The sequence below is a fragment of the Oryzias latipes genome, chromosome 10 (assembly GCF_053564925.1).
Source record: "Oryzias latipes strain Hd-rR chromosome 10, Olatipes_Hd-rR_3.1".
NCBI lineage: Eukaryota > Metazoa > Chordata > Actinopteri > Beloniformes > Adrianichthyidae > Oryzias > Oryzias latipes.
The window spans coordinates 15,598,681-15,615,981 of record NC_136246.1 but is presented as its reverse complement, the minus strand read 5'-3'; the positions used below and the strand labels follow the sequence as shown (position 1 = coordinate 15,615,981).

The window sequence follows — 17,301 nt, the reverse complement described above, 5'->3', positions numbered from 1 at the left end:
TTAGCTGAGTACCTGGTTGAGCTGCACACCCAGTCTGAGCAGTTTGACAAAGGCCGCATAAAATATTTAGCACAGGATCAGGAATGGTAACTGACAGGACACTTCAGGTCACCAAAAAAAAGAGCAGTTTTCACAGCTGGGGTAGACAGCACCAAAAAAGCAGTCATTGGTTCCAGCAGATCTCCAGATCAATGGCCACACTGCTGTTGGGTTGTTTGTCAGGCTTTGTGACATCTACAAAAGTACTCAGAGGAAGGAGCAACAAAGCTTGTCAAATGGTCCCTCATCCTCCAATCAAGCAACGGATTTTAACCAACGCAGTCGGTAGAAGCAACCAGACCGCTCTTGTGCAATGGCATAACCAAAGCACAAGCGCTTCAGTCCCACTTCACTTTTATCAATTACCACAAAATGCAACAGGGGTGGCAAAAACATAAACCTGTAGAGACCATATTGGAGCCTCCAGACCAACAAGCACGGTTCTCCCACCCCAGCAAGCGCCAGATCCATTCAGCCAAAACCGCCACAGCTGGCATATGCCGCTGCTGGTTACTGTCCCAGCATCCATCACCACCGCCACTTCCACTGCCCCTGTGAGCCACCCTTCCAATGACATTCCTCCAGCCAAACGGAGCTGTGGGCAGTTTGGGACAACTGAGAATAAGAGCAGCCAGTACAACGGGGAGAATTTATTGACCCAAAAAAGAGAGGGCATCAAAAGAAGACACAAAGACGTGTATGTTCAAGGCATCTGTATGGGGGAAAGACGCTGTTTAAATGCTGGGTTTAGGATCTTTGGAGGGTGCACAAACAATACAGGCTAGTCTTGGCAGAGAGACAAAAGGTTTTTTCAAAAATTTGACAGTTAAAATATGATTCAGCAATTTCTTTAGAGTTGTGTTAAAGTTTACATTTTTTTGTTGTAATGTCCCTGATTTTCTTCGGTTTCCATATTTTTAATGTTGGCATATTAGGCCTACTGTAAATATATTAAAATGCTATATACTGTTAAACAATACGCCAATATTGTATTTTCTTAAAATCTGGAATATATTTGTGTGTTGAGAGTTCCACTGTTTTGTAGCGAAAAAGATGTGTGTAAAGTGACTCAAAACAGACAAGTGATTTTATTTCAGTCAGGCTAAACTGGCATTCATAACAAAACAATGACAAAATAAAAATTAGTACAACAAAGAGTAATTTAACCAAAAAAAAATAAAACCCCAAAAAAAGAACATGTTACAGTTATAACAAAAATAGAAAAGGTGGATACAGTACAGAGAATGCATCAGGAGCTGGAGACGGAAGTATTTGCTATATAACAGACTTTACAAAACTACTAGAAAAAACTCCCAATACAATGAAACATTGAGTAATACAAAATGTTAAAAATACATCAAATAAAGGAAAACCAGAAGAAACACTTGTGAGTTTGTGTGCATTCATCCAGGTGCAACCTGCATGCAAATCAGCCTCTGAGTGACAGACGATCAAAGCAGCAACAGCTGTAAACGTGTGGAGTTTCACATGAAACCGTGACGCTGCTCAAACATGAATTTAAAAGCTCATGACAGGATTCATGTAGTGGGATTAGAGTTAAGAGAAAAGAGCTGCACTTGGAATCCCAAGGAAATATGGGCTTTTAAAATAGGACAATACCATTAAAATGTAAAAGAAAAGAAAAGTTTATAGCCAAGAAATTTGAAGTGACTTAGAAAAGCGGTAAAATGATTGAAATATTTAAAAACATGTGCGATGAAGCAATACAGTAAGCTTTTGTGTTACTTTTGTCACCTTTGTGCCTAAAAATGAAAAAAAAAAAAAGATCAGCGATGCTTTTGAGGATCACCGCCCATATTTGAGGGGTGAACAGCTTTGATGTGTCCTAAATGCTCTCAGGCTTCATCACTACAAAACATACAGTCAGTTCTATAAAGGATCAGACAACAATACACAGAAATGTCACAACAAAAGCGCACTATTACCCAGAAAACATAACAGTAATACTTTTTGACCATACACGTGAACGCGTCTCTTGTTGCTTCTGGTGAGTAAAAATAGATCTTTTGGCAGGAAAAAACCATGGTCTCAACAGTCCACAGCGTGTCAGTGTGAATTGGCGTTGATAAAATGACCTGCGGCGACCATCTACTCTGGTTTGGGAGCTCCCATAAAAGCGCTGGACGGTCACTGCAGCCGCTCTAACAGTCCAGGCATTTACTGTGTTTACACATGATATGTTTCATGTTGGATAGACCAGGCCGGTTATTGATTTTAAACAAGAGGGTTCTGATCGGAGATCTCGTTTGGTTCCAAGTCCCAGCGAGAACTGTGATAAGAAAACCTCGTGAAACATGTCTGTCATTTAGCTCCGCTATGCCTAGATGGATCCTGGAGCTCCGTGATCTCTGAGAAGGTTGACACTTTTGATCGGTGGTAGTGGACCTGCTGCTGCGGGATGGAGCTTCTATTCAAGGAGTCACTCTGAGACAGAGTTCTGGTTCTGCTGGTATATGGAGGCTTTGTCCTTGAGGAGAGCCAGGCACAGGTGACAGCTCCAGCTCCCTGCAGGGAACACAAGAGTGTCAAGTTTCCATGTGAAAAGTTGGACCCATGTCAGAAGAGTTTGGAGAAAATAGACTGAAATCCCTCAAAGTCTAAATTTCTATCTGCTACTAAAGGTGTTTTTTCTTGCCAAGGTCAAAGGTCAATATAACTTCGGGTGTGGTTGTATACTTAACCTGGCAGCGTGTGTGTGTGTAATTTTGTGCAGACCCCTCAAACAAAAGTTTTCCTTTCCCATATTGTGCAAAAATGTAAAAAATGTCCAATTTCAAACTTTGCTAAAAAATTGCCCCCAAACTGTAGGTCCTTTGGCCATCCCATAATAATTTCGAAACTTCCTTGGGATATCCCTAACAAGTGTGTTTTGGTTTTGTTACATGATTATGACTTTTTTTCCCTTTTTCTGACCCCCAGAATAGATTTTGGCGCCATTCACTTTTTGATGGTTTTGCCCGATGTGATGTCATTCACTACGCCCAAAATTCATTTTACCCGAGTATTAGGTGTGTGCAGATGTTGGTGAGTTTTTGAGTATGTGTTAGAGTGAGATCTAAACAATCTGGTCCTCACAGTCCAGGACTGCTGAAGGACATAATTATATCCTCTTTAAATTGACTATCAGGCTCAGGCTTCATCTCCCAGCATGCCGAGCACACAGGTTTTGAAAAACAGCACCTGTGCTGCATGGCGCCCGTCCTAAAGGTCACACGTCTTCATCATCATTTCTGTGAGATCTGTCCTCGAAGGATTAGAGGATGAAGCAATAGTTCAGACTAATTAAATGAATGCTGCATTGCCAGTGACCTTTAGAACAACACCGCACACACATATACACACACGGTTTTTCCAATCTGCTCCACAGAAGCACAGGCTTACCCTCCGGTGGTTCGGTCATGGGCGGAGTTAAACAGTACATGTGGTAGCCTCGGTCACAGTCGTCGCAGAACAGCAGCTGGTCCTGTGAACAGACATCAGTTCAAGCCCACTAGTGACAAACCTCATTAAAAAAAGAAAGGTTTTTTCTTTGCAAAGAAGCTGCTAACAGAGCATTTTTGTAGAAATTTTATGCATAAAGTTTCCTTAACCCTGATTCCCAGAATGCTTTGCACCAGCAACACGTTTCACTGCTGCCGCACTACATTCAAGTGACAAAAAGCCGATTTAGAAATCCGTCTTTTCTTAGATTGAATAATTCTGCCTGTAATCCTAAAAGCATCCTCCCTTCACCTCCATGGATGATGCTGACATTTAGTGTTCAGGGGAAGAGCACGATGAGATGACCCTTGTTAAAGGAGAGCAGGAAATGATTTCATGCTCTTCCTGCTGGGAAGATTCTCCTGAGATCTCATTAATTTAAGTGGAGCGCCTCATCCTTTAACCCTCTTCTTATATAGTGATGTATCGCTGGAACTTTTATTTTGAAGGCTTGTATTAAAAGCTGTGCGTTTCTTCCTCCTCCTCTTTAACAGCTACAGAATAAAACACTTTTTTGTCAGTTGACTTCTTCCCCTAAAGCAAAGGCTTGGAATTACATTTCACATAATAAACCCTTAAACTCCTGAAGATGGACTTGGATTGAATTACCCAGTCACTGCATATTGTGTCAGGCTGCTTTCAAACAGGACAGATGGTCCAGACCAGAGGTCAGTTCTCAGAAAGTCCCCTTTATGTGGGAGACCTGGAAGGTCGTGACCCCCTGGGTGTCTGGGCCTGGAAAGGAGGCTATTTGGTTTACTTTAATGCTCGTTTCAGGAAGCAGCATCCCCCGACAAAAAAAAGCTCTCCTTTCTGTGGCTTTTTCCAAACTGCAGCAGAAAACTAAACTAAAACCTTTTCTTTGAGGTGACATTACTGCCAAAATGAAACATGTGCTCATAAGAAAAAGGCTGTGCACACTTTGAAAAAACAAGAGGGAAAACTGTGAAAACATTTGGTTTTACGTTTGCCATGTCTGTTTAGAATACAACATTTCTTGGTTTTGCAACAGACAGATTCAGATTGATTTGAATTTTTCCATGTTAGATAACTATCAGAAACATGCCATACATATGGAGACACATAGCTCGCTGCCCTTGGGTTCTGACTACCACTAGAGACTGATCGTCACAATGAAGACATGTTTTAGAAATAAATTCAGTGTTTTTATTCTTTTAGCATTGGCTGGTTTCCCCTTGCCGCTTCATACCAAGACCAGACCTCTACTACACCCATCCATTCATTCATACACAAACTCTCTCCCCCCATCCCTGTCCTGAGCAGCCTCTCTCCCCTCCACCACAGTCATCCCTCTTGCATTCAGCGCTCTTCTTACGCCCTCTGTCCATCCCATTCGCGGTCTTCCTCTCATTCTCACTCCACTCACATCAGATTCATATACCCTTTTCACCAATCGCTCCCTTTCCATTCTTTCAACATGTCCAAACCACCCCAGTGCCTTTTGCTCTGCTCTAAAAGCAAACTCTCGCATCACACCAATTCTCTCTCGGATAACTTCATTTCTCACACGATCCATACGCGTCACACCACACATACTCCTCAAACATCTCATCTCAACTACATTCAGCTTCCTCTTTTGCACCACTTTCAGACTCCATGTCTCAGCCCCATATAACACTGCAGGCACCACCACACCCTCATACAATCTTCTTTTCGCATCCTTTCCCAGTGACCTACATTCAAACACTCTCTTCACCACCACCCCCACCCCACCACCCATATCTTTTGTACTTTGTTCATTCTAAACTCTACCTCACCCCCTATTCCACCATCCACACAGACACACGGCCCCAAATACTGAAAACACTCTACCTCTTCCAACAACTCCCCATTTAATGCCACATTCAGGTAACAGCAGGGACGCCATAAACAAGAGACACTGGTTTAATTAAAAGTCCCTCCGAAAAATATACAATTACGACATATTGAGGGGGTGTGCAGATAGAGCTTAAAAAATAACTCTTTGCCATATGCCAGCAAAAAAAAAAAAAAAAAAAAGGTTGTTTTGTTTTATTTAAAGTTACTTTTTTCTGTGCCACAGTAGGCTGCCTGTTACTTTAGGCTGAGTTAGCTCACTTGGTTTTTTCATTATTCTCTTATTTGAGTTTACTAAATGAGCCTCATATACGCATGTGCACTTTGATGAATCGAAGTTTTGTGACTCGTTATTGAATATGAATATTTGAATGTTTTGAATGTAGAACACTTGAATCTTTGGTCACATAATGTAAGATCAAAATTAAGATATTTTAGAAAACGTTTTCCCTCTTTTTCTTAAAGGGTTTTGTCTTTTAAACGACCTTTCAATGTTGTTGGCCAGTTGTATGCCAGCGTGTTATTAACACAGATCAAAACGCACCAATGTCACAAAAAAACAGACAATGAAGCTTCTTTAATAGGTCATAAAATGTGTTTGCTGTTTGACATCTTTTCATTCTCTGTAACTCTGAAAGTTAAAACAAGAAAAAGGAAGAAGGCTCACATCGTTCTCTGAGGTTCCACAAACGTTGCAGCATTTGCACTCGATGCACTGCCAGCGGTAGGTCTTCACTGCAGCCATCATGACTGGTGTGAACTGCAGACATGTTGGGTGACCTTCAAGAAGGCGTGAGGACATATGAGCACATTCTTTTCCATGTCTGCTGCTAGTTCGACTGACTTGAGAACAAAGCAAACGCGGTGTGCTCAAACCTGATCGGCCGCAGTCCGAGCACGACACCAGCTCTTCCGATTGGCCGGTCTTTTGGTTGAGGGTGGAGTCTCCCAGACAGAAGTCGCAGTAATCGTTGGGCAGGGCCAGACCGTTGGGCCCCTTCTTGTTTGCTGAGGAAAGATAGAAAGAAAAATAGAAGTGTTTCAAAAGTGTTCCTGGAAGCCAGGGAGCTGTGTGCATAAAGGCCGCCTCAAGACTTTAAGCTAACAAGGAAAACCCGATCAACAGCTTATCCTTAGAATATGTGGTTCTTAAAGAAACCCTGCGTCATTTATAGTAAGATTTAAAATAAACTGACTAGACCAGCAACACGTCTGTGATCACGGAGACTCGTAATGCCCACAGATTCATGCTCCGAAGAATAACACACAAATGCAGCCGCAAAAATGACAAGAAAAACAATTCCAGGGGTGGAGATATTTTTTTTAAATGGATGATTAAGAAAGATATGGATGATTTGATTATAAAAAATGTACTCATAAAAAGCCAGCCGTGCAAATACGTTTCAGTCAACATTCAGTCAAATCCAGAATTCAGGTTTCAAAATCATAAATATCAAAAATAAAAATAGACAAAAATGACGAACAAAAAAGTAAAAAAATGTAAAAAACAAAATTTTAAAAAAAAGAGGAGAGGGACTTCCTTGGACAAACACACACATGCTACATGGCATGCAACCACACCTCCCGTCCTTATCTCTCCTCAATAGAGCGTGACTCACTCTTCTGCTCCTCAGGCTGGCGAGGAGTGGGTGGTGCCTCGATCTCCTCGTGGTCCTCGCCCTCCTCCTCTGCCAGGTGAGAGTGTGTATAGTGGTAGCTCAGGCCAGGACGGTTCTTGTAGCGCTTTCCACAGACTGATACACACACACACCGTCATACAAAAGGGTTATCTCGATGGCAGCCAAGTCTGAATCCCTTCCAAAAAAATATATATTTAAAATGCCAAGGGGGGAGGAGCCAAGGAAGAAAAGCGCCATTCAACCCTCCGAAGCCAGCGTTTGCAACAAGTTTGCGTCTCATTTTGACATGAGGCATTTTGGACGGACACGCATAGACCAACACACTGACCTGGACCCAGCAGAGCACAACAGAACACACAAGGAGCACCATCTCAGAAAAGAAGACAAAAAAAAAGGAGGAAAAAAAGGCGCCCAGAGCAGAGACCTTTCCCGTGTCGACATCACACCATGTAATTCCATGTGGAGTGTTTCAGATCACACCATGCATGGCAGAAGGTTGGTCTTTCAGGGGGGAAAAGAAGCCAAAGCGTCTCCCGCTGACAGGTGCTTGCTATACTTACTGTCGCAGGCGTAGGGTTTGTCCCTCTCCTCCAGCGCCGCCGCTGCAGCCTCCGTTTTCTTCTTGCCGTTCTTGTCACTTCGACTCTAGACAACACATTTCCCCACACAGACAGCATTACACACATCTATTTCAATATAACGTAGCTTCACAGTCATGGGTTTTAAGCTAACAAACTATTTCACAACTGTATGATTTTTTTAAACTAGGCTTTATTATTTTTCTATGAAACAACACATCAGAAACTCACCTGACGAGAGCTGGAACTTCCAGTTATCCATTTTGCTTAAACCAAACTTATTTTCAAAGCAAAACACTAAACTGGTGACTTAACCCTTGTGCTATCCTAGCCACTTTAACATTGGGAGTGGGGTCATCTAGACCCACTAGACAGTGCGCTAATGATATGTGATTTTCACTGGTGTCCATGGATTACATGAAATCCTCTTCACCTTTATCCACCTTTGTCATGGTAGGGATAACAAAGGATCGGGTCATCTGGACCCCACAGGATAGCACAAGGGTTACACTGAAAAAAAGTCAAACTGCATTGCAAAATTATAAAATCTTATATTAAAACTAACTAAAGGTTTTTAGCCCAAAATATTTCAATAAATCCCTTTAAAGGAAATCTGAGTCATAGATTTCATGAATCAAACACGGATTTTCAAAGTAAAGATCTATTCAATGTAATTTATTTAAAGCCAGTCCTACCTTGGACTTGCTTTTGCCTCGTCTCTTAGGGGTCTCGTCCTCAAAGTCTTCATCGTCCAGATCATCCAAGTAGTCTTCAGGGTCAAGAACTCTCTGCAGCAAAACAATTAATCCTCTGTGTAAAACTAAATAAACTTTAACCAATAATGTTTTAGAGCTTGTTCTTTGACCCTTTAACATTGAAGCTTTAGCTGACAGGTGGTTGTTAAACATACACTGCAGCTTTAGTTGACATTCTTACAACTACCGTAATAATTAAACAAGTTACGCACTCAATGTAACTCCAGCAGAATCTGAAATGGACAAAAGCGGCTTTGCAACTCATCCTGTGTTACATATCGGTGCAAAGCAAATATGAAAATCTGCTTTTCTGTGCACCAGAATCAGCCGATTCATGCTGATCGCTTAAATTGTTGCAGAATTACGGTATGTCAAAGAGCATGTTATTTAGGTGAGGCCGCCAGCATCTCCGATGTTTAAGGGATCCATTTATATGATCATCTGACTAAATTCATTCAGTCTTTAACCAACTTGTGTTTTCATAAGCTGTTTTGTGTACTTCCTTTGAACCCTTCCGTCTAACCTTTCGGATGCGCCCAGAGGAGGTGTGAGTAACTGTTGATGCAGCGGCGGGCTCCACGGTCGCCGTGTCGTCCTCGGGGCCCCGAATGTCCGACACCCCGCTCCTCCTCTCGAGTGGCTCTCCCTTCAGTAAGGCCTCCAAGCTGCTTCCATCCACAGCTCCCAAGGCGTCCCGCTTCAGCCCCAGCTCCAAATCAGCTGCTTAAACCAAGGAAAACAACGGGCGCGCGTTTACAGATCACGAAAACAGAGACAATCAAGTAAACAATGTATTATTGTTCCCTAGTCATCACTTAGGATAAAACTGACCGGACACCTTTTTCTAACAAGTAATTTTTCAAGCCTTGGTGGTACCTGCTTTGAGAGGGGGAAAGACCAAGCGCGGGTCTTCAGGGGGGTGGGAACGCCGCTTCTTCCTCCAGCGACGGGCTGGATAAGAGTACAGCTGACCTGGAGCAAGGCCTGGGAGGGCAAATTTGAATAATATCTGTATTATAAAATATTTGTATACTAAAAAAGAAAAAAGTGGCATAAATCCTTGGCAATAACAATCCCATTGGAAGACATTTTTAGAAATATAAATTAGGACTTGTGTCCATACTATGGAAGCGTATTGCAGTCAAAGATTGGCAGCATTGCCAGACTGGGCGGTTTCCAGCTCAATAAGGTAGTTTTTACTCCGACTTTGCGGCCAAATTTCTTTCGGTAGACAAACATATTTTGGTTTAGTTCCTGGTTGAAACACGTTTCAAGCAGGGAAGTGCGGTCTGGCGTGAGGCAAGTGACAGGCTGTGCTTCACCTGTCATCTTCCTCACCTGCAGTCATGAGATTTAAAGTCTATCCATAGTAAAGTAAAGTGTGTTCACACTGCCTTGTTCCAGAAATCCAGTTTGATTAAACCATATTAATCATTTTATCCTCAAATCGCTTTTATTTTACGTATTTCCTGTCTAGTTTCAGCGCAGGCTGTGAGCTCTGCTGTACACAATCCCATGTGAGGTTGGGTTGATTCATTTTTGCTTTCATTTTTTCTCACTTAAATTCATGAAAAGTGAAAATATTTGTTTTTTTTTTTCATTTTCCTTATTTTGATTGTTCTTAACAAAACATCATTGCTTTGTAAAATTCAACAGGAGTCCTTTATGTGTTTTTCTATGACTGACTGCAAACATGGTGGATGTAAAGTCATTAAAAATGTGTTAAAGTTGGACTTGTAATCAAATCAGGAAGTAATAAACCATGCCAATTAATCATCAATTCATATTTTACGTGTATTTTATTTGTTGAGTCTGGTGGTATTTAGATGAATTTTAGGCTGGAAAACCATGACTATCTGGCAACGCTACCAGAGATTAAATCGGGATTCAAAGCAATTTTTAAAAAGTGGTCAAATGAAGCGCAGTGATCCGACGGGCTGTAAAAAGAGGAAAAGGCAAAGAGAAAGCAAAACATTTGTTGCCAAACTTCCAAAAGTGCTGGAAGACAGATAAAAAAGGAAAAACAAGAACAGAATTTAAAAAAAATAATGTTTTTTTGTCCTTCTTTAGTAAAACCTGACAAAATGAAGAAGACAGAAATTCATAATTTGTTCCTTCAAGGAAGTGAGGGATTAACATCTTAGTGGTCACTGAAAAACTTTCACACCTGTTCAGAACATCATCTTCACCAAAGACTGCCATCACAGACTCGTTTATTTACTGTTCTTAGCACTGTTGTCACTTTAAATAAAGCAATGTTTGCAGATAAAGTGGGAAACACAAAACAGACTGGCGATATTATGAAGAGCACATAAACTAAACAGATCATATCTACAAACAGACACATTGTGGCTTTTCGACTTTTAATTGCACCTCATCTTGTAGTTTGCATGAGCAGATGAGGTTATATGGTTTGTAGTTATTAACAATATTCAAACAAAAATCATGGAAAACATTTGAATCAAGAACACCCCCTCTTTTTTATGCAATACGCTTCCATACCAGACAACTCCAAACTTAAATAGGATTAATGTGGTTTTGCTATAGATAAGCATGCGTGAAACCTTCCCAGAGTTGACAGAGCAGATCATAGTCATGCTATTCCATACCTGCACTCCTGTGTCTCTTTTCCATCCAGATGTAACAGTTGGACTGGGCTACGCCAGTCTGAGAGTCCAGGAAAGGCATGAGGATGCTGCGCTCGGCACAGAGGCGAGCGTTGTAGCTGTGACACTGCTCCATGGCATCTCTGTAATACTGCTCTCCCAGGCTGAAATGAAGAGGTCAAAAAGGTTTCATTTATGTCATGCAGTTTGTTTCTTTCCAAATCTGTATTTGTAAACCTAAACAATAGAGTAAAAAATGTCAACTTTAAACAATACCGTATGATCAATATCTTCTTAGTGTTGTCTTTGAAATGTTAATAAATATAAAAACCCTTTTGACTTCCTGAATAAACACTTTATGCAACATAAATATGCAACAACAAAAATATAGCACATTATGTTCTCGTTATGATTTCAACAAAGAATTTGACCCAAAGAAACAGTGAAAACAAATGAATGACCAACATAAAGCTTCTTTACATCGAGTATTTGGTCAAATGTGCTCTTACTTTAAGTTACCAGAGTTATTTAGATGTTTTCAAGTGAAGACAATGGAACAAAAGCCTGAATTAAAGTGATGTCACAGGACTGTCAGAACAAAAGGGTAATTGTTAGAAACAAAGCGCCGACCAACCTCTAGGTATACTGACAAATTAACCCCCTTCTCGATTCACAAATAGCTTCCTAAGGTTAGTTTATACATGTTAAGGAAATAAGCCGTCGTAAATACAGCCCACGTGAACCGAATTGGTCCCATACGTTGACTTTTCAGGCTTATTTTTAATAGAGCTAACAACAAGCTAGCACAACGATAACGTAATTCTCAGGGGACAATTATTGTATTCGATGTGTGCGCGTGCAGTTTGTGGAATTTTTTTAACCACTGTACAATCATACATTCAGACCACCGAACAACAGAAACCAATGATAAGCCTTTGCTCTGACAGTAAATAAAGGTAAACTTACACTTTCACTACACTGTCGACGGCCGCCGCCATATTTGCTTATTGCGGTTTTGAAAGTACGAGAGCGCCTGCGCACAGACCTTGGTGGCCGATGCTGCCCCTAGCGGTTTAAATAAACAATGCTTGGAGAGAAAACAACATCCACGTGTGGTTCATACTGTTTTAATGATAGAAAAAAATATACACCAAGAGTTTTAATTCAATTTATTATCATTTATATTTGCTAACAAATAAATAAATAAATAAATAAATATGATTACATTTCAGAGATAGACATGTCTTCATTGTCACTATTTGCACTTACAATGACATTAAAAGCAGTCAGCATGATCATGACCCTTCCGGGGTCATCACAGCAAATCAGCTTCCTCCATCTAACTTTGGCTTCTGCATTCTCTACTCCAACACCAGCTACCTTCATGTCTTCCCTCACTGCACCCATAAACCTCCTCTTTGGTCTTCCTACACCTCTTGCCTGGCAGCTTCAGACTCAGTACTCTTCTATCAATATATTTAATGTCTCTTCTCTGGACATGTCTAAACCATCTCAGTCTGGCCTCTCTGACTTTATCTCCAAATCCTTTGATATGCGCTTTCCCTCCAATGTACTCAATCTTCATCATGTCTTCATTAGTTTAATTTTTGTTTTGATTACTTGAAATAAACCATTTCCTAATCCAAAATACAGTGACCCCTGCACTCCATTAAAAGCCATTGCAGGTAAATAAAATGATACAATTGAAATCCATCCATCCTTGTAATTCCCAAAGAGAACATCTCTCCCACCTCCAGCTCTGCTTCCTGTATTTTCCTCAGTACCCGAGTCTCTAGGTCAGACAACATGGATGATCCCAACACAGTTTTGTAAACATAAAAACAGATTTTTGTTTGCATAAACACTCATGCATCTCTGTGTATAAACTTGCTTTGTATATTCCACAGTTCTCTCATAGTTTTATACACCATTTACTGTGTGGAGACATAGGAAAACAGGTATTACACCGAAACCCACCAATTTGTAAGTAAAAAGAAAAAGAGGTCAGGTTCCTATTTGAGCAAATTATTATGAATAAATCTTTACTACAGTTACTATTATCTAACAGAACAAAGTTTGTGACAGGAAGTGGGTGGTCGTAATTATCATGGGTTAGTCATTTAACCATCTGTTTCCATACATGCAATGTGCAGGCATCATCATGACGTTAATAAAAAACGAAATGAATTATACAAAAACTCATGCAAAAATACTTGTTTCAGACATTTTACATTTTACCTTTTTTAAAGCAGGAAATCATGTTGTCAGCTTGTCATCTTGTGAGTGTCAGCTAATATGGATTAACAGAGAAAATAAAAGAATGAGGCCAACATAAATTGCAGCAGATAAGGTATAAAAATATAAAATTCATTTTGTTGTACAACCTGGAAATCAGACATCAAAAGAAATGAAAATTTCCCATTTAAGGGGAAAAACTGACTGTAGAAACTAAAATGTATATTATAGATCTGTGGAATACAAGAGTAAAAATAATTACTTTCAAAGCAACAAGAACATTGTCTCTAAAGGGCAGCAGAATAATTTGTTAATAGTTCAAATATTCTAATTATTCCTGATAAATAAATCAAAACTAAAAGAATGCCACAAAATGGTTTATGAAGAGCATTTGTGGAGTGTTTATTAGATCCTCCGAGAGTGTAATGCACAATCATTGATATTCCAGTTGAGGAAAACCATGGAGAAGAGAAGTCATTGGTTGTTTGGCCTCCCTAAACAACATATCCAATGAAGCAGAATAATTGAAGCCAGGGCAGAAATCAATTAGCTGACTTTATTTCATTTATAATAATAAATACTATAATACTATACTATATAAATACAATTTTTCCTATTGATCTTTTTGTGAAGCATAAATGTTTATAGTTATTTTTGTCACTTCTCCTTTACAGAGATCAGGTTCACCATTTACCTCTGAAATGTCAACAACAAAAAAACTCCCACATAAAGAGAGATTGTGGAATAAAATAAAATAAACCATAGAATAAATCGCCAGATAAAAATAAACAAACGTTTTATATTCTTATTTGTCAATGATACAATGTACATGTAGAAACAATGTACAAGTGTTACAAACAGAGGAAAAAGTAACTAGTAAAGTACTTAAATATACATAAGTAAAAAGTATGGTGCAGTAAAACAGTGTATGATTTTTAGCCAGCTACCACGTAAATGTGACCAGTCATGCCATACCTTTGTGATATATAATATCAAACGGTAGAGGGCAGCACACGCAAATCTGCAGTGAGTGTCTGCAGAGCAGGGGGCAAGAAGAAAAAAGAGGAGTAGCATTCTATGCTAGCAGCGCTGACAGAGGAAAGCTGTCACCCTTTGGTTCATGTTTACGTTCCTAACATAAGGTCAGACTGTCACATTTATTTATTTTATATTATTTGAATGAGACTGTTAACATAAAGGTATGATGGTGTTCAACATTATAAAACCTAGTTTGGAGACGAAGTTAGCTTAGTAACGCTGCTCACTCAACTAGCAGTAAAAGAAAACCAAAACAAGTTAGTTAGTTGCAGTGGGTTACTTTTTTCTTTTTTGAAAAGAGTCATCTGACATTTGTTTGTCAGAGAATATGTATTAAATTAATTTTTTAAATTAAATCCAGGCTGACCTTTTGAAAACTTTATTTATAAACAACATGGACAACAAACGTGTGGATGCCAAGGGGGAAAGAAAAAAAATCTATGCAGACCTTTATATGTAGGCACTGTAAGGGGAGCATCACAAAAATGTTTTAACATAATCTACAAAGTTTTTAAAACTTAAAGTACCTTTTCGAAAATGACATTGCCTTTTTTGTATGAATTTGTTGGATGATTTTAACATATATTGCATTAATTCCTGCAAAAAGTGTTCAAAATTAGGTTTGGAGTTTGACCATTTCCTTATCACAAGTTCAGCCTGGATGAAATAACAGATCCTCACTATTCTAGTGTTGTTGCTGATTTAGATTGTAATGCACAAAGTAATTTTTGATGTGAAACTACAAACTGCAATTGAAAAGTATTTTCTTCTCACAACAGATAATATTTATTCATTATATATCTGTCATTAAACATCAGTTTTTTTAATCATTGTTTTTAGGTGTAATAATAATCACCAGGACATCCTTTCTTAACTGGTAACTCAGGCATGGAGGCTTCAGCAACAGGCTGTGGTTTGGACGGACAGGGGGCGACAGCAGCAGAATCCAGTCTTCCTGGATTCAGGAGGTCTTCCATTAAGCCGGACTGTGCTTTGCTGGAAGAGGCAGCTCAACTGAAAGCAGAAGGAAATGCTTTCTACAAAGGCAAAAACATTCGCTCAGCCATTGGTCGTTACCACCGGGCTCTGTTGATACTCCGAAGCCTGGACCCTGAGGTGATGACATCCGTGAGAGGGTTTGGACCTGAAAAACCGGCTCTGGCGCCGGAACTGGAGGCTTTATTGAGAAGCATACAAGTGGACTGCTACAACAACTTAGCTGGTAGATCAATGTGACCAGATGGCATCAATAGACTACTCAGATAAAGTAGAAATTCTGGATATGAAACACTCACCCGAATGTTTGTAAATGTGCCTCTTTCAGCGTGTTTGCTGCAAAGACAGAAAGTCGACTACGCCCGAGTGCTGGAGTACAGTCTGCGAGTGCTGCACTGGCAACCAGGCAACATCAAGGCGCTCTACAGGGCAGGCGTAGCCACACTAGAGATGGGAGACGCACAGGCAGCCAAACAGTACCTCACCCAGGCTTGCACAGAGCAGCCTCATGGTAAGAGGAACAATCATCAGAACTTCAGCAACTAACCTTTATGCACAATCCTTGGGAATCCTGCAATGTTAATGGTGTTAATGAAAAGTTACCGAATTTTTGTTTGACTTTTTTTTTTGTTGCATATTGATTTAAAAATGTAGAGCAAAGTTGGAAAATGAGAAATTTCAAAGCCAAATAACAGTAAATAGTACTTATTAAAAACAGATTTGTATTTGATAAATTGATCAGTCATCTTGGCATTGAAATAACAGTAGGGTTTGCTTTATAGATAGTAATAATCATAATAAACATACAACTGAAAAAGACAATTACAGTGAGTTCAGGTACATTTCTTGCTTCTGTTAGCTTTCTGTTACTGTGCCTTTTGGCAACGGGGCAGTTTTGAGCCATATCTTAAATCAGCTATAAAACAAACTAAAACCTTTATTTATCATCCACTGTTTGTATCTTGTTAGGCCTCCTTATAAATGAAAATGATTAGTTTCAATGTTTTTGGTCTGGGCCTTTTTGGCCTATTTACAGCAAAGCCCTCAATTTAAATTAGAGAAAAATGGTTAATTGAATGAAACAAAGCAGGAATATTGTGGCGCATAAGATTTTACTTCACTGCATTTTCTTTGTCTGCTCCTGATACACCACAATTTGTATAAAGAAATATTTGGAAATGCAATTTTAGGCTTAATTTTCCTTATAAATCATTCCATCATGTGAAAAATGCTACAAGAACATGTTAAGAAACCGCAAAAACAACATTTTTATTAAATTGAGTCTTAAAATTCGACTAATGTTTTTCTTTACATCAGTCATCAACTACAAGAAGCCTTTTTTATTTCAGATTGTACTAACCTGAATTGGATTCTGTGGCATTAGACAATCACAAATGGGAAATCATTCTTTTCTGAATAGATGGCTCCATTCTGGGTATTGGTGTAAAAACGTCCATGAAGGATGGTTCTTTTCACGTTTTCATTTCTATCACAGATGCCAACGTGCGCAAGCATCTGCAGAGGGCAGAAGAGAGGCTAAATCGGGAGCTTCAAAAAGAGAAAGCCTTGTACCGAGGCATGTTTGCCTCCATCCAGAAGGACAGCAGCACCGAAGAAGAAATTAACCAAACCAACTGAGCGAACAACAGTTTACAGGGAGAGGAAAAAAGCTGCTCAGTGCCAAACAAAGCCTGAACTCAAAGTGAGACTTCACACCGTCAAGACGAATGATCCAGTAGACTATCAATTTTTTGAGTTCTAATATACAGATGAATGTTTGTGCAGAATACTCTACAAGAGTCCCTCAGACCCTAAATATGCTGAAGCTGAAAATAGAAAGTCGAGGATGATTGGTTTCCTAGCAACGTGAAAATGAGCGATAGTCCAGTAATCCATGCCTGTGAAAGCTAAGGAGACTCTTTATATGCAAATCAAATGCCTCCATGACTGCAGTTATCAGCTCAGTGACGTGAATGTGACATCTGTGTGGTCCAAAGGAAAATACTTTGGATTCAATTCCAGTTTGTTTTTCACCAAATGAAAAGAAAATAAATGACATTTTTTGACACGGAACAAG

The 17,301-nt window shown here is 39.6% G+C and overlaps 2 protein-coding genes across 6 annotated transcripts; one reads left to right on the top strand and one right to left on the bottom strand.

Moving 5' to 3' along the window:
• Positions 1–1,119: 1,119 nt before the first annotated feature.
• On the bottom strand, positions 1,120–12,064 carry dpf2l (D4, zinc and double PHD fingers family 2, like). 4 transcript variants are annotated; one of them, XM_023959084.2, is made up of 11 exons: positions 11,922–12,064; positions 10,959–11,119; positions 9,226–9,333; positions 8,873–9,072; positions 8,290–8,382; positions 7,577–7,661; positions 6,996–7,130; positions 6,253–6,384; positions 6,044–6,156; positions 3,442–3,523; positions 1,120–2,565 (listed from the first exon to the last, which is right to left on the bottom strand). In XM_023959084.2, the coding sequence occupies exons 1-11, from the start codon at positions 11,951–11,953 to the stop codon at positions 2,480–2,482; spliced, it is 1,227 nt and encodes a 408-aa protein (XP_023814852.1). In that variant the 5' UTR covers positions 11,954–12,064; the 3' UTR covers positions 1,120–2,479. The 4 variants fall into 4 exon arrangements, with proteins under 4 accessions (XP_023814852.1, XP_023814853.1, XP_023814854.1 ...); XM_023959085.2 differs by having other exon boundaries at positions 8,873–9,069; XM_023959086.2 differs by lacking the exon at positions 6,996–7,130.
• Positions 12,065–14,193: 2,129 nt separating this feature from the next.
• ttc9c (tetratricopeptide repeat domain 9C) lies at positions 14,194–17,300 on the top strand. Of its 2 annotated transcripts, none has more exons than XM_004073166.5 (4): positions 14,194–14,332; positions 15,069–15,450; positions 15,553–15,735; positions 16,720–17,300. In XM_004073166.5, exons 2-4 carry the CDS (start codon positions 15,117–15,119, stop codon positions 16,860–16,862), a joined length of 660 nt encoding a protein of 219 aa, XP_004073214.1. In that variant the 5' UTR covers positions 14,194–14,332; positions 15,069–15,116; the 3' UTR covers positions 16,863–17,300. The 2 variants fall into 2 exon arrangements, with proteins under 2 accessions (XP_004073214.1, XP_004073215.1); XM_004073167.5 differs by having other exon boundaries at positions 14,205–14,332; positions 15,115–15,450.
• Position 17,301: the final 1 nt, after the last annotated feature.

Bases quoted from the DNA above. Each gene is read 5' to 3' on its own strand.
- dpf2l (XM_023959084.2), bottom strand. From the start codon at position 11,953: ATGGCGGCGGCCGTCGACAGTGTAGTGAAAGT. The intron at 7,662-8,289 runs GTAGGACTGGCT...TGTGTTGTCTAG, and splicing joins GAGGCAAAAGCAAGTCCAAG to AGTCGAAGTGACAAGAACGG. The intron at 7,131-7,576 runs GTAAGTATAGCA...TGTGTGTATCAG, and splicing joins CAAACCCTACGCCTGCGACA to TCTGTGGAAAGCGCTACAAG.
- ttc9c (XM_004073166.5), top strand. From the start codon at position 15,117: ATGGAGGCTTCAGCAACAGGCTGTGGTTTGGACGGACAGGGGGCGACA. The intron at 15,451-15,552 runs GTAGATCAATGT...TGCCTCTTTCAG, and splicing joins CTGCTACAACAACTTAGCTG to CGTGTTTGCTGCAAAGACAG. The intron at 15,736-16,719 runs GTAAGAGGAACA...TTTCTATCACAG, and splicing joins TTGCACAGAGCAGCCTCATG to ATGCCAACGTGCGCAAGCAT.